Genomic DNA, 23,636 nt, shown 5'->3' on the forward strand with positions numbered 1-23,636 from the left:
ACACTTGCAATCGACAGCTTCGTGGCAAGCTCACTCGAGCAACATGTGCAGCATCAATTCGATACGGTACATTGCGCCTGGTAGCTGCACTGCATGCCGTTCCTAAGGCTCCTGTGTCCTACGAAAGACTTCTCGCTTGTAGCGGCCAGATCAGGGGTCGACACGGTCGACTCGACCAGTGGTTGGTAAGTTGAACCTTAAGTTTCTGAAGCCATGTTTGCTCTTTGTTCTGTCTGCCATTCTCAATCATCCTACTAAATATAATGTAATGTGTGACAGAAGTTCACTTTAACCGACCTATTTGTGCTGTCAGAACAAATATACTATCCAGAAAACTATTTAAGCAATTGCGCAAATCTGTTAACAGCCGCAATATAATCCACCCTGGCATCCAATCAATGGCCAGCAGCCACGTACCCCTTCGACTCGAAGTTCGAGCCTCACATCCGTATTCACCTTGACACCATCGGCATGTCTTCCAACGTTGTGAACCTGGACGCGCCCCGCTGGGACCAAAGCACATACACTGGCCGTGCCAAGCACTTCTTCGCCACTACCAACCCACTTAACGTGCTGGCCAGTGATGCCGAGCTGGACGCTGCCAAGCAGCTCGTGGAGGAGTACAAGGCTGGTCAGCACCCCAACCTGAGCGAGGACGAGATCTGGAATGCCAAGCAGCTCGTAGACAGCGCCTTCCACCCGGACACGGGCGAGAAGAATTTTCTGGCTGGTCGTATGGCCTTTCAGGTGCCCGGAAACATGATTATCACGGGTTGCATGATGACTTTCTACCGCTCCACGCCCGCTGTCATTTTCTGGCAGTTTATGAACCAAACTTTTAACTCCATCGTCAACTACACGAACCGTAATGCCAGTACGGGTGTGAGCCAGGAGCAGCTGCTGCAGGCTTATGTAGCCGCCAGTACGGCCTCGGTGGCCACGGCTCTGGGACTCAACAAGTTTGTGGCGAAGCGTCCGAAGCTCAGCAACGGCATCGTCGGCCGTCTCGTGCCCCTCGTGGCTGTGGCAGCCGCTAACTGCGTCAACATTCCGCTCATGCGTCAGCGTGAGTTGCTCGGCGGTATTGAAGTGGAGACCGACGACGGAGAGAAGATCGGCAAGAGCAAACGCGCTGCCGTCGAGGCTGTGGCTCAGGTCGTGCCCTCGCGTATCCTCATGGCTGTACCGGGCATGTTCTTCCCGCCTCTCATCATGAACAAGTTGGAGCAGCGTCCGCTGTTCCGTAACAACAAGGCAGTCAACGCCCTAACAATGGTGGGACTCACCGGTGTGTGTCTGAGCTTCTCGACTCCGCTCTGCTGCGCTCTGTTCCCGCAGCGGAGCTCCATGACCGTGTCGTCACTTGAGCCTGAGCTGCAGGAGACGATCCGTCAGCGCACGTTCAAGAAGGACCCGGTGACGCACGTCTTCTACAACAAGGGCCTCTAAACGGGTATGGGCCACATCGTATTGTGCCCCTAGAACGTTTATTTCGACGAGCAGCATCCGCCGACGCAGACTACTACCTCATGTATACCAATACAACCGTTCGATAGCATACAACTGCCCCTGTACTTGCATGTAATGTCCTCAAAATCGAGTCCTAGTTGTGTCCTGTGGGTGTGTAGACGACGAGCATATTGAGGCAACGTCCTGAGTGTCCTAAAACCTTCAGCACGTGCTGCAGCCTCCGACGCGGTCTCGAGGAATCAGGCGCAGCTCTGAACCATGCTTCAGGAACACATTACCGGCACTCTGCGACGGATTGATGCCGATACCATCTATAGCGACAGGCTCGTCAGTATTCTGACGTATAATCCAGTTTCTCGAACTCTCTTACCATTGGTGATGATGGCGCTGGTAGCCGCAGGCACGTGGAACTGTTTCGGCCATGAATCAAGCCGTAAGATTGTCAATACTACACCAAATAAGGCCATTTAAAGGGATACTGGGCAGATATTTACCTCCTCCGCGACGTATTTGAGCACAGCCGTGAATGGAGCCTGCTCCGGCACGTTCACACTGCAATTGAATTAATAGACGACGAGTTAGAAGAAGGCGGAAGACAGCGAGACAGCGACGGACGACGCACACTCGGTACGGCAGCTTGGGGTCTGACGTGAGTGTAACCTTGAACGTGACTTTGGCGGCCCTGGATATGCACAATAAGCAGCGTCAGGTGACATCGGCCAGCAGCGTAGGGCGGAAGAGAGGCGCCACGTACATTATCGCTAGAGCCTTGATTGAAAACGAGAGTGAAAGGGAGCGAGTTATCAAAACTATGCTAATACATAGGCACTATATTATTTCATAAACGTTTGCTGCACTTCAACCTGCGACGGAAGGTTGAGCATTCCGCAATCGCCATACACCGCGTTTTTCATAACGTGGATGATAATTACCAGCATCAAAGCGACCGACAGCCAGAGAACGAGTCTGCGTACACGTCGGTTCCCGTCTTCACGCTTCTTTCGGCTGTTGGTGCATATGCCGGTCGTGCACTCGCAGTGGAGTGCTTTTGTTTACCAGTGGCATGATCGACGGCGTTCCGGAAACGGTCAACGCACAATCCCCACCTGAATAAAAAAATCGACGACATTCATTCATGTAAAGCGAAAAGTAATTTCTGAACCGCTGCAAATTGTTGCAAGTTGCAACATGCAACTTGCAACACTGTTCATTAAGCTTTGATATTGTCGTGGGAGCTGCACTACCTTAAGTTCAGAATGACTGGTTGTTGAGGAACTTATTAAGCATGTCAAGCGCCACAGCAGGTTGGTCCTGTGGCACCATGTGACCCGAGTTGAACACCTTCAAGAACGTGAACTGGTTGTTGAACGACCGCACGACGCCACCATTCGTTCCGTCGGCCGTGGTGTACGTCGTCTCCGGAGCAGCGTTGAATCCCTCCTTTCCCTTCCAGTCGAGAGCTAGCGTCCATGCCTGGTTACCGTACCAGTTGCACATCAAGTCGGCGTCGCCAGCGTAAATGAGGACGCGCAGGTTGTCGTTCAGCAGATCCGCCACGTACGTGTGGAACGGCTTGGCCATATCTGCCGTCATGTAGAACGCCATGTTGACGTCCATGTTGCACTCCTGCCACGCACCCACACGCTTCGAGTCGACGCCCAGAGATTCACGAACATTAGGAGAGTCCAGGTATTTGGAGACATACGACATGTCGTAGCACTTGGTCGGGTCGTCCATCTTGGTACACGGCATGCGGATGTCGTACGGGTTCCGGTTGGCAGATAATAGCGGAAGAAACAGCTTCTCCGTGCAGAACACGGTTCCTTCAAAGCACGCCGTGATATTCTGCGGACAGTCGCCGAGAATTGCGCCACATACAGGTGCATCGGCCTTCATTTGTTCAAGTTGAGCGGCGTCCACAAGCGGGATGTCGTACGCGTTCTTCTCCGCCATGTCAACGTAGTGTGGTTGCTGGATGGAAGCCTGTGTGATACCGTTGCCAATCGCGATTCCCTTTAGATTAATGTGCTTCGACGTTCCGATGTTTACCTTGTTCTGTTCCCAAACGTAGTGTGCAGCTACAGGAACATAGTGGCCGCCGTAGCTCTCGCCAGTGATGTAGAAGTCGCGACCGGCAAGTTCCGGGTGTTTCTCAAAGAAACCTTGCAAAAAGTAGTAGATATTCTCCCCGACGTTGTCCTCGCTGTTGTCGGAGTCACGTTCGTCGCCGTATGTGAACCCCACGGTCGTTGGCTGGTCCAACCAGACCACGTTGCTCTCGTTCGTCCATGAGTACGGGTTGAGTTTCGTAGACAAATCCGGCTGTACGTGACACGGTCCGTTCTCAGTGAGAAGCGCCATCATACTGGAGCATCCTGGTCCTCCCGTGAGCCAGAGCACGAGCGGGTCAGTAGCTGGCTGGCTGCGTGACTCGAAGTACCAGTAGAAGTAGTGGTCGTCGACCTTGTTGGGTAGTTTGATGTATCCCGAGTCTTGCGTAGTGAGTCCGCAGAAGACGTCATGATTTCCAGTCCCCGTAGTTACAGGAATACCTTCCGGCTCAGTATCGACCTTCTTCTTGAAGAAAGGTGGCTCTACCACGTACACTACTATCAGGCAAACGCCAATGAGCGACACCACAGCGATTAACGCGCGACGGATATTACGGTTGCGAGCCTCCTGCTGCGCATAGCGCTGCAAGCTGGGGCTCAGCGTCAACGGGGTCGTCTCGGACGCCATTAGCAAGATAATCCTCAGCCACTTGTGCTTGACGCGTGCAAAACTCGGAGTGATGAGTGTGTCAATGGCAACGAAAGTATCCTCCCCTTCAAACTCAGATCTGTAACCGTTCACAAACCATAGTGAGAGCAAGGTTATCGTCGTTATTTGACTGCAACGCAGCTGCATATTGCCAATCAAAAATCGCCAGCCGTTGCGTTACAAAGTGTCCATTTCAAGTGGACACTTGCTCGCACTGCGCTCGTCTGTCTTTCCTACGACGCCACAACTCGCGCTGGTCGTTCGGACTCCTTCTCCGCACTGCAAGACGGACCACAAGACGGCATGACGTCCGAGACGACTCCGTTGAGGCTGCGCTCGACGTCGCTGCAGTATAATCTGCGCATCTGGAGACGCGAAGAAGCGCGCAAGAGAGACCTCAAGCGTGGTGGCGCCTTCATCTTCGCGCTATGTGCCATCAGTCTCATGGTCATGTACGTCGCTGAACCTCTGACTGACAATGCAGAGAGCGACGATACTGAGACGCAAGTACAGACGCACGCGGCGACACAAGGAGAACCGGTGAATACAACGACGGATAGTGAGGTCTTCTGCGGGCTCACTACGCAGGACTCGGGATACATCAAGCTACCAAACAAGGTCGACGACCACTACTTTTACTGGTACTTCGAGTCACGCAGTCAGCCAGCTACTGACCCGCTCGTGCTCTGGCTCACGGGAGGACCAGGATGCTCCAGTATGATGGCGCTACTCACTGAGAACGGACCGTGTCACGTACAGCCAGATTTGTCTACGAAACTCAACCCGTATTCATGGACGAACGAGAGCAACGTGGTGTGGTTGGACCAGCCAACGACCGTGGGATTCACATACGGCGACGAACGTGACGCCGACAACAGCGAGGACAACGTCGGGGAGAATATCTACTACTTTTTGCAAGGTTTCTTTGAGAAACACCCGGAACTTACAGGTCGCGACTTCTACATCACTGGCGAGAGCTACGGCGGCCACTATGTCCCTGTAGCGGCGCATTATATGTGGCAGAAGAATAAACAGAATGCTGGCACGTCAAAGTTTATCAACTTAAAGGGAATTGCTATCGGCAATGGCCCTACACAAGCGGCAATTCAGATGCCACACTACATCGATATGGCTATCCACAACGCGTACAACATTTCGCTAGTAGATGTAGCGCAACTGAACGAGATGAAGACAGCTGTACCAGTGTGTATCTCTCTCTTGGAGCAGTGTCCACAGAACGTGACGGCGTGTGGTGTCGGAGAGGATTTCTGTATGGAGAAGTTGTTCGAACCGATGCTCAAGGCCGATAGAAACCCGCTCGACATCCGTCTGCCGTGCAAAAACGACGGTGACGACACTGAGTGCTACGATATGTCTTTTGTATCCAAGTATCTAGACGCACCCAACGTACGCGAAGCGCTAGGAGTGGACTCGAAACGTGTAGGCGCGTGGCAGGAGTGTAACTCGAAGATCTACGAAACGTTTCTAAAGACTGCAGACCCGGCCAAGCCATTCAACGCCTACGTGGCAGATCTACTGAACGACGACGTGCGTGTTCTCATTTACGCGGGTGACGCAGATCTCGTGTGCAATTGGTACGGCAATGAAGCATGGACACTGGCACTGCAATGGAAGGGCAGAGATGGCTTCAATGCAGCACCAGAGACCTCGTTTCTAACAGCAAATGGAACGAACGCAGGAATGGCGCGATCATTCAACCAGTTCACGCTGTTAAAGGTGTTCAACTCAGGGCACATGGTGCCGATGGATCAGCCGGCTGTGGCATTAGAAATGCTCAACAAATTTCTAAAAAACGAGCAATTTTTAATGACTTTTTAAAGAGTGTAGATAACCTAAAAAAGTGTAGCTATGCTTTGCTCAAATGCTCATCAACTTCTTGGCGTTGTCACGTAGCATTGCACTCTGCGTTTCTTTGCTCATGTTGGCCATGATTTCGTAGTTAGACAGCGTCGATCGCCAGTCTAACTCGCTTAGATCTTCGCCCTCGTTCGTCTCCTTGTCCTTCGCAGGAGGGAAGAACGGATGGTCTGTCCCAAAGACGATCTTGTCACTCCCGACAAAGTCGATCAGACATTGCAGCGCTGGCTCGTGATACGCCACCGCATCGTAGTAAAACCTTTTCAAGTACACACTCGGTGCATGCTTCAGCTTCTGCGCAGTGGCAGCATCGTGTTCGACACAACTATCCAGTCTACCGGCCAGAAACGGTAGTGTGCCTCCCGAATGGGCCAGTAGCAATCTCAGAGTATCCGGGACTTTATCCAACATCCCTGAGAGCACAAGCTGCGATACCGCCACTGTCGTCTCGAACGTGAAGCCCAAGGCAAGATACAGCGCATGGCCGTACTTACCATAGTGCTCATTGCCCACTCCATAATGAGGATGGAGGAAGATCGTGAGGCCAGCACAATCAACAGCTTGATAGAATTCGAGCATTTCAGGGTCGTCTAGCCCTTTGCCATTGAGTCCGGCAGTGCTGAGGATCACACCGCGGACGTGAGGAAGCTCACTCGCCACGCGTTGGATCTCCTCGACTGCGGTTGGGGGATCCTGTGGAACTACACCAAAGGCGAGGAGACGCCCATTCGAGTCTTGACAGAGTGTATCCATGTCGTTGTTTAACAGTGTCGCCTGAAGGATCTGCTCGTTTAAAGGCAAGAAATCGAGCCATGGATTGGCAAGACTCAACACGGACGTGCGGATACCGTGGCGATCCATGTACCGGATCTTGTTGGCCACGTCCCAATATTCTTTCCCAATTGGACGACCGGCGCTGATACCGGGGCTTGTGGAGCTTTGCTGCTCCATTTGCTGTTTCTCAGCCGGGAGGATGATTAAACGTTCTCCTCCGACGCCTGGACGCACCATAGGGACGTCGCTTCGAGCACGTAACAGGTCCATGTAGCGAGGGAGATACACATGTGTGTGCAGATCGATAGCATCGAGATCGCGGACGCTCGATTTGCCTTGAGAGGCCAGCAGCTTAGCGATGCCGGACATGGAGGGAGGATATCCAAAATTTGTGAAGTTGGTACAGTATCAGCTTGAATGTACCCATCTTGGCCGTTATCAGGTTTGATGTTGAAGTGGGTCCAGCTCGTGTCAATGGGTCTCCCTTGATGACCCGAGGCAAGGAGCCGCGCTGGCGTGCGAGCGCTGATATCACAACTGGCATGAAATGCGATGGAGGAGTCGACTGTAATTTTTGGTCTGGTCGCAGTTCCACTCAAATTTCTTTTGAAACGGAAATGCTCGAATAAAACTTTTAAGTCTTATTCGCCATGATACTCTTTTAAAACTTTAGTAGTAAATCTTCAAATTACTTCCAGATTTGCTAATAATTATTTTGCACGAGTCTTCAAATTACTTCCAGATTTGCTAATAATTATTTTGCACGAGGACAGAGAGATGGGCTTTGGTCTTTAGACTGCCGTAGCGGAGCTCCTCTTGTGGCGTGCGTCAAAGTGGTCGACTCCACTGATTCGATGAATACGCCACGGGAGCTTTTATCTGCCTTTAACTACATTAAACGACTGCTACCAGGATCCAGAGTCGATCGCTGCAGCTGCTAAGCAGATCCAAAGTGACTTGAGCGTGTCATTTATTGCATCTGATGGCGTTCTTCTTAGAGTCTCTACGAGTCGCGACAACTCGATCACTTCGCAATTTGCCGCCAACCAACTCAGTCAACTATCAATATGGCGCCACGAGCCTCCGTTGACTTCATCACCGCTCAGGAGCCTGCTACGCTGTCGCGTCTTCACGGAATGCTGTTGACCTGGGACCCTATGCTGCTTGAAACTTTCATCAAAGCAGCCAACAACGACGTCCCGGTCGAGCATCCGGATCTCGAGCTATCGCGGTGGCTCACGGAGCCTCGTGGAAGCCTCACAGCGCAAGGTTTTGTCCATGACACAATGACGTATCTCGCAGAGTCGTCCGGTGGCTATCGTGGCACCACCATGTCGCCACTCACACCCATGCAGTCGAATCGTCTCTCCAGGAGAATGGGACAGATTGAGATGGACAGATTTGTTCAAGCCTGCGCTAAGAAACTACCCGAAGGCTCATGTCTTGTCTCCGGAACGCTCTTCTTCCAAGACCCCAACACGGATGGAGTTCCGACAAATCTGCCGAGTCCACCACCACCTCACCGACAAATATTCGTGTAGTTTTAACTGAACACGCAAAAAAAGAGTACAAGAAGCGTACAACGTTTGTAAAATAAGCTGTAGTAAAAACATAGTCTCAAAAAGTGAATTATTGCTAATAAACAGAACTCCCCTTTCAAAACCGTTTCCTAAAATTTGGATTAATATAGAGAGGTTTAAATGATCTTGTATTACAAAATACAGTTTATCGGAGTCCCTGGATAATTCATCCACACACACACGCTTTTTCATATATAACGTGGAGCTCAAACGTCGATGTGAACATGCTTCGCTGCAGAGCTGCTCCCAAGTAGTGGCTCAGCCAGGAAATCTCCATCGTCCAGATCCGTCTTGTCATCATCTTCCATTTCGTCATCGTCGTCATCAGTCTCAAAGTACATCGACGTCGGGGATTCCCCATACGTCGGTGACAACAACGGCGCCGATCCAGCGACACATTTGCTAGTCGAAGGATTCTTCCCAGCAGGCAACGATATCGCCACGCCGATCCCCACAAAATAGATGAACGAAGCCACCACGTACGGAAGCGCCTGCGACCAGACCGAGTCACGTGTCATAGAAGCATACAACGAAGCAAACACTATAGGTCCCAGTGCCTCGAAAATAGAGCGAGCACCGTAAATTGCTCCTTGTAATCGCCCTTGCTCCTGCATTATTTTTAAGAAACTTTCTGGTTAGAATTTCATGATACATAATAACGTATTCTTACTAAAAAAAATAGACAAACCTTTTCTGACACGTTGATGGATTTTAGCGCTGAGATCGCTGGAAAAGAGAGATCGCTGATGCATCCGGGGACGCACAACGCATACACCAGCCACTTGCGAGGGTAATAGGCGACGGCGACAAACCCACACGTGCCCACCATATTGGCGATTAAGGCGATGACAATCACTCCTTTCTCTCTGACGCAGCTCACCAAAGGCTTGAGTAGTAAAACTTGCCCCAGCAGCGCCAGAACTCCTCCAACCAGCATCAAATACCCGAAATCTTTCACGTCGAACCCGACAATCGTCTACAATATGGATGGTCAATTTCACATTTTGCTAAAAAAAAAAATAGACTCTTACGTTTAGGAAAAACGATTGGATCTGGAAAACTCCGTTCATGACAAACGCCGTGAGCGCGATCAAGCAGGTTAGTCGCATAAACAATTGGTCGCGGAAGAGAATAGCCATCGAGCGGAAGGGGTTCTCCACTACCCATCGGGTTTTACTGACGTGAGTTCGAACTGGCAGCGTCTCGGGTAACAGGAAGATTGCCCATAGAACACGCAGTACAAAGAGAGCAGCTGCGATCTGGAGTATGTGCTCCTATAAATTAATAAACGTGTTAGAACATGTGAGCCAATTTAAACAACAGTGGAGCCTCCTTACCCGAGAGAAGAACGGTGCAGCGAAAGCGCTAGTGCAATAGCCTACAGATAGACTTGCAAAAAGAAACCCGAAAGCAGCAGCACGGTCTTCGGGAGCCACAACATCAGCGATGGCAGCACTCATGACGCCGGCCACCCTGTAAAAAATAATAATTTAATTTCTTTAAAGCACGAATTGCAATATGGAGCCTACCCAAAGCCCGAGTCGACCAGTCTCAGCACGAAATACGGCGTGATGGAGCCATCTGGCTGCATGAAGTACATGACCGAGAAGGGCACACCCAGTCTCAAGATCTGGTTCAGCACTAGAAAAGGCTGATAAAAAAATACCAGAATTAGTAAGCTGCACTCTCCGTTGCAATAGCTTATGTACCCTAGACAACGAACCTTGCGTCCATAGACATCCGAAGCTTGACCCAGCATTGGAGACAGAATCAGGTTCCCCACACACCCTCCAGCCGAGAAAATACTGCATGCAAGACAATAATTGATAAATACAAGCTCATAGTAATTGTAATTATACTCCACTTCGTACCTGGATAGCCAAGCAGCCTGCCGCGAACCAGCAATACACGCCTATTCGCCACAGTCAATGTTAGTAAGAAAAAAAATATATCTTTTTATAAATTAAAGTCAAAATTATCATTTGAAGGACCTCGTCGTGCGGATCGGCTCCACAGTCAATGGGCGAGCCATCCCGATGCAATCTGGCAAAGTACTGCAAGGAATTGTGCAATTATTACAAACATTCGGTCACTTCATGACACGTTTAACCTGTACACCTCCGTCATGACGATCGACAGGACGGGGCTCATGATACCGAACGTCGCGGCAGACAGAACTTGAAGCCCGACAATTGCACTCACAGAGCATGTGACACTCTTGCGCTGCGGCTTGCGAGGCACATGGTCGCTACTGCTCATCGCTGGTCAGATACTATTTTACCTGAGAACGAAAACTATCTTAGAAACCTGTATAAACCGATTTGTACGATCCGTTAACATAGATACAAAATCTAAGTGATGAGTCAGATTTTCGGTGATCGATCTTCAGTACAGATCTACTGTACAGTACTTCTAAGCACTTATTTCAGCAAAGGCTCCGCTAGAAATTGGTCGCCGTCGAGGACAGTACTGCCAGCATAGACAACGTGTTCGTCTTCCTCTGTCTCGATATCATCGTCATCAGTTTCGAAGTAGAAAGCGGACGAGGATGGCGATTCTCCGCAATTCGGAGACGGTAACGGAGCTGGATCAGCCGCGAGTTTACTGGGTGAAGACGCTTTGCCAGCTGGAAGCGACAGGGCAACGCCGATGCCGACAAAGTAAATAAAAGCCGCGACCACGAACGGGAGCGCCTGAGACCAAAGAGACTGTCGAGTCATCGCAGCATACAAAGTCGAAAAGATAATGGGGCCGAGTGCGTCAAACACCGACCGAGCGCCGTAAACTGCGCCTTGCAGACGACCTTGCTCCTAAATATTATAAATTCGTTAAAATGTGAGAAAAATGTTTTTAATCTACAATATTGCCCCAAATATGTTCACCTTTTCCGACACGTTGATAGATTTGAGAGCTGAAATTGCTGGGAATGACAGATCGCTGAGCATCCCAGGGACACTCGCGGCGTAAACTACCCATTTGTCGGGGTAGAACGCCGTTCCGGCAAACCCAACCGTCCTCACGACGCTAGCAATCATTGCGATGATAATAACACCCTTTTCCTTGAAACAGCTCACGAATGGCTTCAGCAGTAGACCTTGTCCCAGTAAAGATAACACGCCTCCGAGCAGCATCAAGTTTCCAAAATCCTTCACATTGAACCCCACAATTGTCTAGGAAACATTAGAAATGACATAGAAAAATGAGTGAGCAGTATAGATACAGTGCAGCGCTCTTCGGCGACGTACATTCAGGTAAAACGACTGGATCTGAAATGTTCCACTCATGACAAAACTCGTTAGAGCGATCAAACACGTTAAGCGAAAGAATAATTGGTTACGAAAGAGGATCGAGATTGAGCTGATGGGACTCTCCATGACCCAGCGCGTCTTGCTCACAGTCGCTCGAATAGGCAACGTCTCAGGCAAGATCGTCAGTGCCCAAATGACTCGTGACACGAAGAGACCTGCAGCAATTTGCAAAATATGGTCCTGATGGAGAAAAAAATCACGTTAGAAAAATTCAGTGACCTTTTCCATCAAAAGAATACTTGCTCGAGAAAAAAATGGCGCCATGAAGGCAGTCATACTATAGCCAACAGATTGGCTGGCAAAGAGAACGCCAAAGGCCGCTGCACGGTTTTCAGGTGCGACAATATCAGCGACTGAGGCACTCATGACACCTGCCGTCCTACAATAAAAAAGATGACAGTTATTCTACATAATATCATTTTGATATCACCAACTTACCCGAAGCCGTAGTCGATTAGCCTTAACACAAAATAAGGAGTAATAGAGCCGTCGGGTTGCATGAAGTACATGACGGAGAATGGTGTGCCGACCCTTGCTAGTTGGCTCAGCATGAGAAAAGGCTAGCAATGCATACGAAACACTAAAAGTCAGTTGAAAGTCCACAACAAACAAACTCATTTTATGAGACCAACCTTGCGTCCATAGACATCTGATGCCTGTCCGAGCATTGGTGCAAGGATGAAGTTGCAAACAGAGCCCATAGCCGAGAAAATGCTTGGAAGATCAGCGAGATTATTAGAATAATATGTACTTCCACCGCCTCACCATGAATATTACCTCGATAACCAAGCAGCTTGCCTCGATCCGTCAACGCACGCCTACATCAAAACAAATAGTTTTTAAAAAGTTCAAGTGTTGCTAAACATGATAATTCTTACCTCATCGTGTGGTTTTGCACCGCAGTCAATCGGCAGTCCACCTCGGTACAATCTGGCAAAATACTTAAGAAAAATTATAAGTAATTAGCTTTTACTTTGGGATGAGAAAAAGGAATCTTGCACCTCAGTCATGAGGATGTAGATGATGGGACTCATGAAGCCGAACGCCGCTTCGGTTAGGAACTGAAGCCCCACGATTGCACTGAATCTGCATGAGATGCTGCGCCTCCGCTGTGGTTTGCAAGGCGCTGTGGCGCTGCTGGAAGTGTTCTCCATCCTCTCCGTGGATTCTCGGATTATGAGATTCCTTCAAGTAATCATCCAATCATATTCGAACACTGGAATATTGCAGCACAAACGTGAATGTTCCCTTTCAAACAGCAAAATGTACAAATAAACCCTGCATTTTCTGCTTTTTTAGGTTCGTGAGTAACGATCCTAAAAAACGAATCGCATTTTATTTATTTACAGTAGCGTGTTGCGGTTGCCTTGGTTCCTAGCAAAGGCTGCATGAGTGACTGCTCGTCTTCCATCGCTATAATGCTCGTAGGAAGGATTCTGTCGATTTTATCGCCTTCTTCCACCTCCGGTTCACAATTGTCGTTGTCTTCGTTCGAGGAGATTGTTGTCGCGAAACCCGGGGTGTTTCGAAGTAAGAAGATTTATTAATGAGCAAAAGCAAAGCAAAAGAAGTGGAGCGCCTTCACTCGAGTGCGCTCCTACATGAAGCTGAAATGGGCGCGTGCCAGCGCCCATTGACGGCATGGGCCGCGTGCCAGCAACCTCTGGCGGCACTACTCGCGTGCACCTGCCCAGCAGCCTGCTTCTTGGCGCGCGTCCCGCGATCCGATTGGGTGGCAACCCTAACTCGTGCTGCAACGTATCCAAGCTCAAACCTTGTGACAGCAATCATGGCGACATTGCCCTCCAGAGCTTGGTTGCGGTTGCTGCGGTGTTGCTAGCCGAGTTGAGCACTGAGCTCGGCGTCTTCCATCGAATCCACATACCCCGCACCTTAGCAGGTACATCATGAAGCAGTGCGGTAAGAGGCTCCCAGGCGTTTTCGATGGCCTGAAGGCCGATCCACGAAACTAGAAGCTCCCAGCGGTTCTGTTGCTGGTTGAAGCGGTAATCGACGAACTTCTCAGCTCCGCGGACGTGTTCAACTCCGCATCAGCATAATACTTGAGACGGGAAGCATGCACGTCGTACTTCCGCCCTGAGACAAGATGCTCAATCTCAAATGAATGAGCGAGAGCTTTCGTCACTCTGAACGGACCGACCCAATGTCCAAGCAGCTTGTTGTGCGGCAGGCGTTGGTCGATCCGCGACCACAGTACGAAATCACCGACATCAAAGTTGGCAGGCGTGCCCTTGTGTGCCGCCATGTCGCGAAGTCGCTGGCGCTCTTTGGTGTTCGTCACTTCCTGGTGGATAGCGTGCAGGAAGGAGCGAAGCTGATCGACAAACTCGCTGATATCATCCAGATCGACGACGCGTTCAGCTCGTTCATCGGTAGAGGGCATCACGATAGCATCCAAAGCCGAAGATGCTGGCAGCCCCGCCAAGACTTCCACAGGAGCGTGTCCAGCAAGAGATGGGACCGGTGTATGATTCATGTTGGCTTGGATAGCAGGTAACACGTACGGCCATTCGTGCTGATCCAGAGCGTACTCCATCAGCAACGCTCGAAGAACCTACATGACGTCCTTGTTCAGTCGTTCGACCGTCCCATTCAGCCATGGTGAGTACACAGGCGTAAATTGGAGCTCCATTTTGAGTCTCGCCGCCAAATGCTTGACCATCTCGCTACGGAAATGCGTTCCTTGGTCGGATAGAAGCGTCTGCGGCCATCCGTATCGGGCATACCAAAGCGTCAATGCTTCCGCAGCGACGTAGGCAGTGGGCGTAGCGCACGGAAACAGCTCACAGAAGTGCGACAGACCATCCTTCACAACCAGCAGGTACGCGGAGTTACCGAAGCCTTCGCCTAGGAACAGGAAGTCCCAATGCACGACTTCGTTTCTCTGTGTCGTCGTCAATAGCGGGCCGTATGGACGCGGGATTTGACGTGGTCCCTTGAAATGCTTGCCCAGAAGACACTCCCGCACAAACTTGGCCACTTTACCGTCTTCCGATGGAAAAACGCTTCTTTAGAGCCAAAGCTATAGCTTTCTGGCCACGATGGCCTTGAGAACCGCAGTGAGCGACGACAAAAATTCGGGCGAGTAAGTCCTGGGCACCAGTGGGGATCCATAGGCGGTTATCGACTGTCACCGCACCATCCTCCCTCTCCGAAGCGTTCTGCAGCCGAGAGCGTTCACTGGAGGCAGCGAGCTGAGCTGCACGAACGTCGTAGTGTAGGGAAGATGAATTGATCGTCAGAGAGGGGGCGAAGCTGGGACAAATCCTCCACGGGGACAATATGACGACTGCGCGTCTGCACAGCGACCACAGTCACGATGTCACGCACGTGCCAACGCGAGACGATGTCGACCCAAACATTTTTCTCGCCGGGAATGTGCTCGATTGTGTAATGAAGGCCCCAAAGACGCATCGCCCAGCGCTGCAGCCGATCGCGGACATGCTTTTTCAGCTCGACATTGGGCACAAAGATGTAAGCCAGGTTGGCGTGATCGCAGTACAAATGAAATCCGTTGGGGCGAAGCAATAGATATTCAAGGTCGTGGCAGGCCTTGACAATCGGGTAGGCCTCTTTTGCCACAACAGTCCAGCTCAACTCGCGGTGCTTGAACAAACCTTCCTTGCACACGATCAGTTCGTGGTGTTGCTCGTCCACAGGCAGAGATGGATCCCAATCGCGCACCTGGGTGACGACAATGGCGTAGCCCGTCGCCGAGGCGTCCGTGAATAGAAGCAGCTGAGCATTCGGGTCAGGGAAAACCAGCAGCGCCAAATCCTTCACCAGCGACTTGACATTACTATAGGCAACCTGCTCGTCGACAGTCCAGGTAGTCGCCACACCCAGTGCGTTTCGGTTGCGCCGACCAAGCCTGGCTCTTTCCGCGTTCAGTTTCTCGTGTAGCGGGGCAATAATTCTCGCGTAGTCAGGAAGCGAGTCGTGCAGCCAATTCGTGGCACACACGAAGTACTGTAGGTCAGCAACGGTTGCTGGAAGCGGAAGCTCTGTCAGTGCACTGACACGGGACGGGTCGTGGCGAACACCTTCACTGGAAATAAGGCGCCCGCATCACAGGGTCTCCAGCTCATACAGTGACGACTTCGCCATGTTGAGTTTGAACTTGGCCGCACTCACAATCTTAAAAAGCGCACGGAGCGCCTGTAAGAACTCCGAGATCGTGGGCGCGAACAGTATCACGTCGTCCACCCAAACCAGTGCCCTCTGGGGGATCAGGGGTGCGAGTTTAGCCTGCACCTGACCTTGAAAATGCAGGGCGGAGTCCATCGCTCCTTGTGGTACACGATTCGGCGTGAACACACCGTCTGGCGTCACGAACGAGAACATCTCTCGGCTGTCCTCGTGCAGGGGCATCTGCCAAAAGCCCTGCGTAGAATCACATCGGGCGAAAAACTGCTTGCCTTGAAACGAGTCGATTTGAGTGGCAGCCGAAGGCATGGCACCGGCAATAGGGACGGTCATTGTGTTAACCGGTCGGTAGTCGATGGTCAGACGAAATTTGTCCTGGGTGCCTGGCTTGCGTACGGGAACCACGGCACTCGCCCATCGCGACGCATTGTTCTGCTCTACTAAGCCATTTCCCACGAGAGACTTCACGTATTCTCGAATAAAAGCAGCCTGTAAAGGGGCATACTTGCGCGGGGCACTGCGGTGAGGCACGGCACCTGGTCGTAGCGTCACCAGGAGTGGCTCGACGTCGGCCGGCGGGTCTGCTTCAACTGCCTCGCGCCAAACGTCTAGAAACTCCTTTAGCAACCCTCGGACGGTTTCAACGCTCTCCTCTGGCAGTCCATTTGCCACCGCACGGTCTAGCAGCTGGCTGAGCCAGATGATTGGCTCAGTATCTGGCTGCGGGTCAGGAAGTGCATCTCCAACAGGAAACATGTCCTCTGCATTGTCAAGCGGTGTGCTCCCGGCCAGTTGAGCGAGCTGCTGGTCAACATCGATGCCGAGCCCCTTTAACACATATCGCCCTAATAAGAGCTCGTCTCCGTTGTCGCCCATAACCAGACACGACACCGATCGCAGCGACACAAGGCCAGCCACCGTTGATAGCTCGAGATCCAAAAGCAGCTCTTGATCGCAGACCAACCGACGCCCATCAGCCATTTCCGCCTCTACAGGCGTACTTACTCGAATGGTCGAGAGCGTGGGCTGCACAGCACGGAGCGAAGCCACGATTTCTTCCGGAATGACGCTCCTGTCAGCACCAGTATCGGGGACGTAAGGCACCGTAAGCAGACTGTTGATGCAAACGGACCCAGTGCTCCTCTTGTGACGAGCGACCTTGGATCTGAGGGCACCAGCACGTTGTTCCTTGGAAGCCTGGAACCTTTCTCTGGCTGCGGTTCGCTGCGCGTCCGTAGCTGTGGGGCAGTCCTTCAGCTAGTGGGGCCCTTTGCAGAACAAGCATCCGTCGTGTGGCGGAGGATTAGATGATCGGGGGCCCCGCGCGAGTTGAGAAGACCGCGAGGGCTGTGCGGCTGCCGACGCTGTTGCGGGCGTTCAGATTGCAGGCGTGACAGTCCCTGGTCGCTGTGACTTGCGTTCTGCCGGTCGCCCAACCTTGGTGTCGGCCTTCATCGCGTAATCGTGCGACAGCCGATGGAAACGCTGTTGCACCTTCGCGTGTTCCAGTATCAGGTCGAAGAGGGCGACGTCATCAGATCTGCAGTCACGCCTCTCCAAGTCGATAAGCCGAGTGATTTGGGCTTTGAGAACAGAAGGCTGTAGGTTGTCCACCAAGATGCGACAACGAGCCTTCACTCTGCTCTTGTAGCCCGCCTCGGACTCGTTTCCAGTTCCGATAAGCTTTTGCAGTCCGTTGTCCTCCACAATCCCATCGAAGTCCTCGTAATAGCGGAAGACGCGTGCGTCGCAGTCATCCACCGAGAGGTCCATCTTGAGCTTCTGACGGAACAGAGACGTGACATCTGGCACGAACTCGTTCTTGAGCGTATGACGGCGGGCCTTGACAGCATTCATGATGTCAGCATCCGTCACTGAGGCGAGCGGCTTCTTCAGCACATACGCGGACAAATTTCAGCGTTTTCAGACAATCTTTCACTGTGGCCACAACGTTCTCAAACGTCTCGCCGGTTGTCGCGCAGCGGTGCCGAATCTTCTCCACATAGCGCTCCCATTCGCGATACCACTCTATCAGAGCAGCATGGTCCCAGCTGGACAGCTCCGGTGCCCGGATGACCTCGAAGATCGGCTGGGGGATCGACATCTCGACGTCTCCGTCGGAGTCTAGCCTGTAGCCTGGACCAGACATGGTTGACGTTGAAGTTGAAAGAACCGAACTTAATGTGAGCCGCACTTAAGCCGGGTACAAATTTATAATCCGCACTTAGTCGACGAAGTCCGGTAGTGTCCTCGACACAACGACGACAGCAGGTGTCTCTTGGTCGACGCGCGCACCGAGAGACCGAGGATTAAAAAAAATTGCGCTTCGACTAGCGCAAAGCTAGCTTTGTCGCGAAACCCGGGGTGTTCCGAAGTAAGAAGATTTATTAATGAGCAAAAGCAAAGCAAAAGAAGTGGAGCGCCTTCACTCGAGTGCGCTCCTACATGAAGCTGAAATGGGCGCGTGCCAGCGCCCATTGACGGCATGGGCCGCGTGCCAGCAACCTCTGGCAGCACTACTCGCGTGCACCTATTAGACACACTAGACTCACGCAGAAATCTACAAGAGGAGGCAAGACAGTGAGATTCGACAACACGATAATTCCCGAGGATGAAGAGTATCCAAGCTCAAACCTTGTGACAGCAATCATGGCGACAATCGTGGACGCAGTATCGCTTGGAGACGAACGTCTAGCAGCATTCAGTGAGAAAGCCAAGCCGATTCCGACGAGGTAAATGGCCGGAGCGATCACGAACGGAACGCTTACGACCATTGTGACTTCTTCTTCATGGAAGCGTACAGCAGGGAGAAGACGACAGGACCGATGGCAGCGAAGACCGATGGCAGCGAACACCGACTGAGCAGCATAGATTGCGCCTTGTAGACGTCCTTGCTCCTGTAATGAACAAAACGAGGTGGTATAAAGAAGAGTGTGATAAAAGCTACGTTACATACCGCTTCTGAAGTTGTGAAGGACATCAGTGCCGAAAGGGCAGGGAACCATAGCTGACTGACGCATTCCGGTACACTCAGTAAAAATACTAGCCATTTATGTGGGTAAATGCAGTGTCCACAACCCCGAATGTGCCCAAAAAAGCAACCGATCAGCGCTATAACGATCACGCCTCGTTCTTTGACACACTTAGCAGCCTACAGCCGCTAAAACACCGTTAAACAGCATCAGACTGCCGAAATCCACCATGTTGAATCCCACAACAGTCTGTTTAAAAACAGAAATACTAACGAAAAAAGTCAAAATCCAGAACAAACCAAGCAAAAATTTACATTTAGATAAAAAGTTTGAATCTGGAATATGCCTTCCGAAACAACACTCGTCAACGCGATCAGAATAGTCAAAGTGATGATCAACCTGTTGCGAAATAGGATAGAGATGGAGCTGAACGGGTTCTCCACTGTCCATTGAGCCTTGCTCGTGTGTACTCGAGCATGTAATGTTTCGGAAACAAATGCCATTGCCCAGACGACACGAAGTATGAAAATACCACAAGTGATTTGGAGAATCATTTCGTGTTCAGCGCGAAGGTTAGAAATCAGAAAAAATGTTAACAAATTCATTAATGCACTTACGCGAGAGAAGAATGGGGGCAATGAAAGCACTGGAGCAATAGTCGACAACGATTCTGGCAGAAAGAAGGCCAAACGCAGTCACACGGTAGTCAGGAGAGACGACGTCGTTGGTTTGGCACTTGCTCGGCAGAAGGTAGAAGTGAAAGTGAGAAATATGTTCAAAGGAGTTTTTAGTTGGATTCTACATGCACGCTACACAATAACCTGAAAAGACACGCGCCTACACTCGCTCTGATTGGTCCCAATAGTGAAACCAAGTCAAAATGTCGTACCTTCAACATTGTCGACTCGACACTTGCGTAAAGGTCCTTGGGGGTCTGGCTTCCGGTCGCCTGCCCGTTGGCTGGCTCTTACATCAATGTCCAGCACTCCTCCTCAGAGCCTCGGGGTTCCTGAATCACTCGATGTCGACGAGTCCGATCTTCTCCCGTAGCTGCTTCACCCGTGGCGCCGGTAGCGCCTTCGTCAGCAGGTCGGCAAGCATTTCCGCGCTAGCCACATACTCTGGCACCACGACGCCCTTCTTGGCGCAGTCTTGGATGAACTTGAGCTTGACGTCCACGTGCTTCACCTTGGCCGAGCTTGATTCGCTCTGAACTTGCACGATAGCCGCTTGGTTGTCCATCAGCATGGTCATAGGCAACTTGGTGGCGATATCCAGCTCACCCAGTAGCTCCTTCAGCCCGAGTAGTTCCTGAGCACCCACTGTCGCAGCGACGTACTCCGCCTCGGTCGTCGATAGTGCCACGGAACTCTGCTTCTTGCACTGCCATGACACCGCCATTCCGTTTACTTGGATGATTGCCGCGCTCACAGACTTGCGGTCGCTCTTGTCAGCTGCAAAGTCGGCGTCCGTATACGAGCGCAACCGTAGTGGTAGTCTTTTAGCATTGTCGTCGCCGGACATATCCATCTTGTGCGATCGGGTGCCACTCAGGTACCTGGCGATGCGTTTAGCCAGCTTCCAATCCGCCATCGTTGGTGCATGAGTCCGTCGCGTTGCACAGTGTACAGCGAACATAATGTCAGGACGCGTGCATCTCGCAATCCACAGCAAGCTCCCCACCAGTGACTGGAAATTTGTCACCGTTGGTCCTGCTGACGTGGTCTCCTTTGCCGTGTGCGGAAGTAGTTCTGCCAAATCTGACATTGCCGCGTCTTCTCCTCCGATCGGCGATTGCACCGAATTTGCTTTGTCCAACCCAGACTTGGTGAGCATCTCGACGATTGCAGCCTCTTGGTCAAACCTGTAACCACTGAGCTCGTTGTACTGCACGCGCATACCAAGAAAATTGCTGGCAACACCGAGATTCTTGAGCTTTAGGACGGACATGTCAGCGAAGAACTGGGAAACCCTGTTCTCGTTCGTGCCAGTAACCAGCAGGTCATCCACGTACGTTCCGACGACCGTCATTCCACCGCTGTCAGCCTTGAAGTACAGGCACGCGTCCGTAATGCACTGGATGAACCAAGCTTGACCAGTTCGCGATGAAGGTGCTCATGCAAAAGGCGTCCTGCTTGCTTCAGACCGTAAAGGCTCTGACCAAGAAGTAGGCCAACTTCATCCACGCTCTCAGCTCCGAGCGTCTTCAGCTCTTCCTCCGTGATAACGAGTCCGTCGGGGACGAACAGCAAAATCTCGATACCCTCCTCCGTTTTCGCCTTCACATACGCGTTTGGAACGTCGCCGTGTCTGGCAGGCACATTCCATATGATCGCAATGACGAAAATGAGCTTGACACCAGTCATGGTAATTACAGCCGCAAACACGAGATAGAAGTTTACGCCGAACTTTTGCTCGTTGCCACAGGCGACTAGTCGAGCCTTGTACCGCTCGATCAAACCCGTGCCTGTTCATTTCTTCTTGTACACCCACTTAGTATGCAAGCGAATGCTACCAGGCTCGAACTTGACCAGCTTCCACGTGTTATTCGCCTGTAGAGCTTCAAGTTCTTCCTTTTCAGCTGCCTCCCAAAGCGCGCTCTCGGCGCACTTCCGTGCCTGCCTGTAGTTCTTCGGTTCCGGGTCATCAGCGTGGGCATTGACGTCCTTAACTTCGGATACGGTCAAAACCACAGGCTCAGTGTTCAGTCTCGACTCGTCAACCTCCACGTCTCCATCAGCTTCAGCACGGCGGCGCGACTTGCGGCGTGAGCGACGAGATCTTCGTGGTGTGAAACGTGGTGCCGGTGGCGTCGTCGTCGTGAGAGCCTGAACAGTTGGTGGCTTCACATCGGATTTCTCCTCCAACGCGCGGATGTTCTGCACATGCCTCGTGACGATCACCTTGTTCTCCGAAGGCAGGTACACCTTGTACCCCTTGGTCGATTCGTCCTTGCCGACGACGACGCCCTCACACGCCCTCTTCTTCATGGCGCGCTTTCCGGGGTCACGAAACACGGAGCACTTTGATCCAAACATGACAATGTCGCGAAGGTTTGGTGCTTCGCCAGTCAGCACTTCGAGCGGCGACTTCCGATCCTCGTTAGCGCGTGACGAGCTCCGGTTCAGCACGTACGTCGCGTACTCAACCGCGTCACCCCAGAAGCTCAGCGGCAATCCTGCACCGAACACCATACACCGAGCCATGTTGAGAACCGTGAATTGGTGATGCTTACACTCTGGATATTCCTTCGACACTACGGCTACATCCGACGTTCTAAGTCGGACATTTAAAGAAATACCATCCGTCCGAGATCCCGGACGCTGATTTCTCCTCGAGTGACGCGGCAACTTTCCAGCGAGATGGTCCTCCTCCTTTGATCGACTCTTCGGGCGCTCAGCGTTGGATCGTTGAGCGAAACATCGACCACGACTTTCGCCAGTGTCATGGTACCCGTAACGGTCACACTGAAGCGTTTCCACAGGGTCGCGCCCTGCGGGACAAGGAACAACACTATCGCGTGCGTTGGCTGGAACCCCCAGGTGAAGATACTTGGGAGCCGCGCAGTCGTTTGCGGGAAGACGCTTCCGACATCGTGAACGAATACGAGAAGACACTCACGTTCCGAAGCGTGAGTGAGCCGGGTGCTGATATCCGCGGTGAAGAAGGCGACCAGCCTCCGCGGGTACACGGAGGCACTCGCCATGATGATTAAGAAGAAAACTGGAGTTGACTCCGGGATCGAACCGGTGACCAGCTACACGAGAACTCGGCACTGTACCGCTGAGCCCCTCGGTGAGTAAGCCGAGTGAACAAGTGAGTGAGTAAGTGAGTGAGTGAGTGAGTGAGTGAGTGAGTGAGTGAGTGAGTGAGTGAGTGAGAGCGAGTGAGTGAGTGAGTGCGGCGTGAGTGACGCGAGGTTCCACGACGACGAGTGAAACCCCAGCTCGCAGGTCACCTATATTCCGACGTCGCAGTCGCCTGGGCCTACAAGATACTTCTTCGTACGCTGTGCAGTCGCACATCGTCGCTCAGTCAACTGAGTGAAGTGGTTGTCGTCCCCGTATTCGCAGTCTCAAGTACCTCGTGCGCTGTCTTCGTGATCCTCGTGTCTGCTAGAACATCGTGGACGTTCTACGATGAGCGTATCCCTAAGCACAAGGAAGTCTCCAGTCGGCGCTCAGTCTTTGCGTCTGTGGTGATCATCGTGCCAGCGTTTCCTTGCAAAAACACTTGCTCGTGCACTTGTCGCGGAGTTTGAACTCCGTGGGAATCGAACTCACGCCTACTGCAGGTGAGCATGCTCCGTTACGCGCTCGGACACGACGTCGCAGAAATTTTGATGCGCCTCAGGACAATTCCAAAGGTCCAAGCTTCACTCCACCAGAACCTCACCTGGCGCCTCGAAGCCCACGTGTGTCGACACCAGCGCCAGCGACGGTGGCCTCCAAGCTGTTGTCTGAGATGGCTTCTCGCTCTGCACGCTCGCTGCCGAGCGTGGTGTCTCTTGTTGATACGCCAGTGGCTTGATGTCGTGACTGTCGCCGATGTCGCCGCTGTCTCCGCCGTTCCAGCCGTCTTCTCCAATGTTCTTCATCAGTGCTTATGTTGCGTAAGTGCAACTTTAAAAAGGGGGGTAATGTAATGGGCCCCTCCATTACATAAGTAGGTAGCTTTCTTTACATAAGTAGGTGCATCAGCACACGACTAGCGTGTGCTGAAATTCT

At 51.9% G+C, this 23,636-nt stretch overlaps 10 protein-coding genes across 10 annotated transcripts in view; 3 read left to right on the forward strand and 7 right to left on the reverse strand.

Moving 5' to 3' along the window:
* Positions 1-72, reverse strand: part of PITG_07161 (serine protease family S10, putative) — a gene marked incomplete at both ends in the record, with an annotated part of 1,987 nt that extends 1,915 nt beyond the window's left edge. Inside the window, one exon of the mRNA XM_002905073.1 lies at positions 35-72. Coding sequence (XP_002905119.1) covers positions 35-72 — 38 coding nt within the window. The remainder of the gene's footprint in view (positions 1-34) is intronic.
* Positions 73-471: 399 nt separating this feature from the next.
* On the forward strand, positions 472-1,449 carry PITG_07162 (sideroflexin-1-like protein; the record flags this gene model as incomplete). The annotated part of the gene is made up of 1 exon (XM_002905074.1): positions 472-1,449. One exon carries the CDS (start codon positions 472-474, stop codon positions 1,447-1,449), a length of 978 nt encoding a protein of 325 aa, XP_002905120.1.
* Positions 1,450-1,671: 222 nt separating this feature from the next.
* PITG_07163 (ubiquitin-fold modifier 1 precursor) lies at positions 1,672-2,186 on the reverse strand (the record flags this gene model as incomplete). The annotated part of the gene is made up of 4 exons (XM_002905075.1): positions 1,672-1,781; positions 1,841-1,880; positions 1,965-2,022; positions 2,089-2,186. 4 exons carry the CDS (start codon positions 2,184-2,186, stop codon positions 1,672-1,674), a joined length of 306 nt encoding a protein of 101 aa, XP_002905121.1.
* A 535-nt stretch (positions 2,187-2,721) lies between these two features.
* On the reverse strand, positions 2,722-4,209 carry PITG_07164 (serine protease family S10, putative; the record flags this gene model as incomplete). The annotated part of the gene is made up of 1 exon (XM_002905076.1): positions 2,722-4,209. The coding sequence occupies one exon, from the start codon at positions 4,207-4,209 to the stop codon at positions 2,722-2,724; it is 1,488 nt and encodes a 495-aa protein (XP_002905122.1).
* A 324-nt stretch (positions 4,210-4,533) lies between these two features.
* On the forward strand, positions 4,534-6,069 carry PITG_07165 (serine protease family S10, putative; the record flags this gene model as incomplete). Its single annotated transcript, XM_002905077.1, has 1 exon — positions 4,534-6,069. The coding sequence occupies one exon, from the start codon at positions 4,534-4,536 to the stop codon at positions 6,067-6,069; it is 1,536 nt and encodes a 511-aa protein (XP_002905123.1).
* A 39-nt stretch (positions 6,070-6,108) lies between these two features.
* Positions 6,109-7,251, reverse strand: PITG_07166 (2-amino-3-carboxymuconate-6-semialdehyde decarboxylase, putative; the record flags this gene model as incomplete). Its single annotated transcript, XM_002905078.1, has 1 exon — positions 6,109-7,251. The coding sequence occupies one exon, from the start codon at positions 7,249-7,251 to the stop codon at positions 6,109-6,111; it is 1,143 nt and encodes a 380-aa protein (XP_002905124.1).
* Positions 7,252-7,934: 683 nt separating this feature from the next.
* Positions 7,935-8,485, forward strand: PITG_07167 (uncharacterized protein; the record flags this gene model as incomplete). Its single annotated transcript, XM_002905079.1, has 1 exon — positions 7,935-8,485. The coding sequence occupies one exon, from the start codon at positions 7,950-7,952 to the stop codon at positions 8,421-8,423; it is 474 nt and encodes a 157-aa protein (XP_002905125.1).
* Positions 8,486-8,668: 183 nt separating this feature from the next.
* Positions 8,669-10,613, reverse strand: PITG_07168 (Major Facilitator Superfamily (MFS); the record flags this gene model as incomplete). The annotated part of the gene is made up of 9 exons (XM_002905080.1): positions 8,669-9,070; positions 9,151-9,438; positions 9,494-9,736; positions 9,800-9,935; positions 9,992-10,113; positions 10,186-10,267; positions 10,334-10,374; positions 10,454-10,516; positions 10,581-10,613. The coding sequence occupies 9 exons, from the start codon at positions 10,611-10,613 to the stop codon at positions 8,669-8,671; spliced, it is 1,410 nt and encodes a 469-aa protein (XP_002905126.1).
* Positions 10,614-11,063: 450 nt separating this feature from the next.
* Positions 11,064-12,924, reverse strand: PITG_07169 (Major Facilitator Superfamily (MFS); the record flags this gene model as incomplete). Its single annotated transcript, XM_002905081.1, has 10 exons — positions 11,064-11,088; positions 11,148-11,272; positions 11,345-11,632; positions 11,708-11,862; positions 12,010-12,149; positions 12,209-12,330; positions 12,403-12,484; positions 12,548-12,588; positions 12,649-12,711; positions 12,772-12,924. The coding sequence occupies 10 exons, from the start codon at positions 12,922-12,924 to the stop codon at positions 11,064-11,066; spliced, it is 1,194 nt and encodes a 397-aa protein (XP_002905127.1).
* Positions 12,925-17,314: 4,390 nt separating this feature from the next.
* Positions 17,315-18,086, reverse strand: PITG_07170 (uncharacterized protein; the record flags this gene model as incomplete). The annotated part of the gene is made up of 3 exons (XM_002905082.1): positions 17,315-17,599; positions 17,645-17,827; positions 17,889-18,086. 3 exons carry the CDS (start codon positions 18,084-18,086, stop codon positions 17,315-17,317), a joined length of 666 nt encoding a protein of 221 aa, XP_002905128.1.
* Between the last annotated feature and the right edge of the window lie 5,550 nt (positions 18,087-23,636).

Source organism: Phytophthora infestans, genomic scaffold, assembly GCF_000142945.1.
Source record: "Phytophthora infestans T30-4 supercont1.10 genomic scaffold, whole genome shotgun sequence".
Classification (NCBI taxonomy): domain Eukaryota; phylum Oomycota; class Peronosporomycetes; order Peronosporales; family Peronosporaceae; genus Phytophthora; species Phytophthora infestans.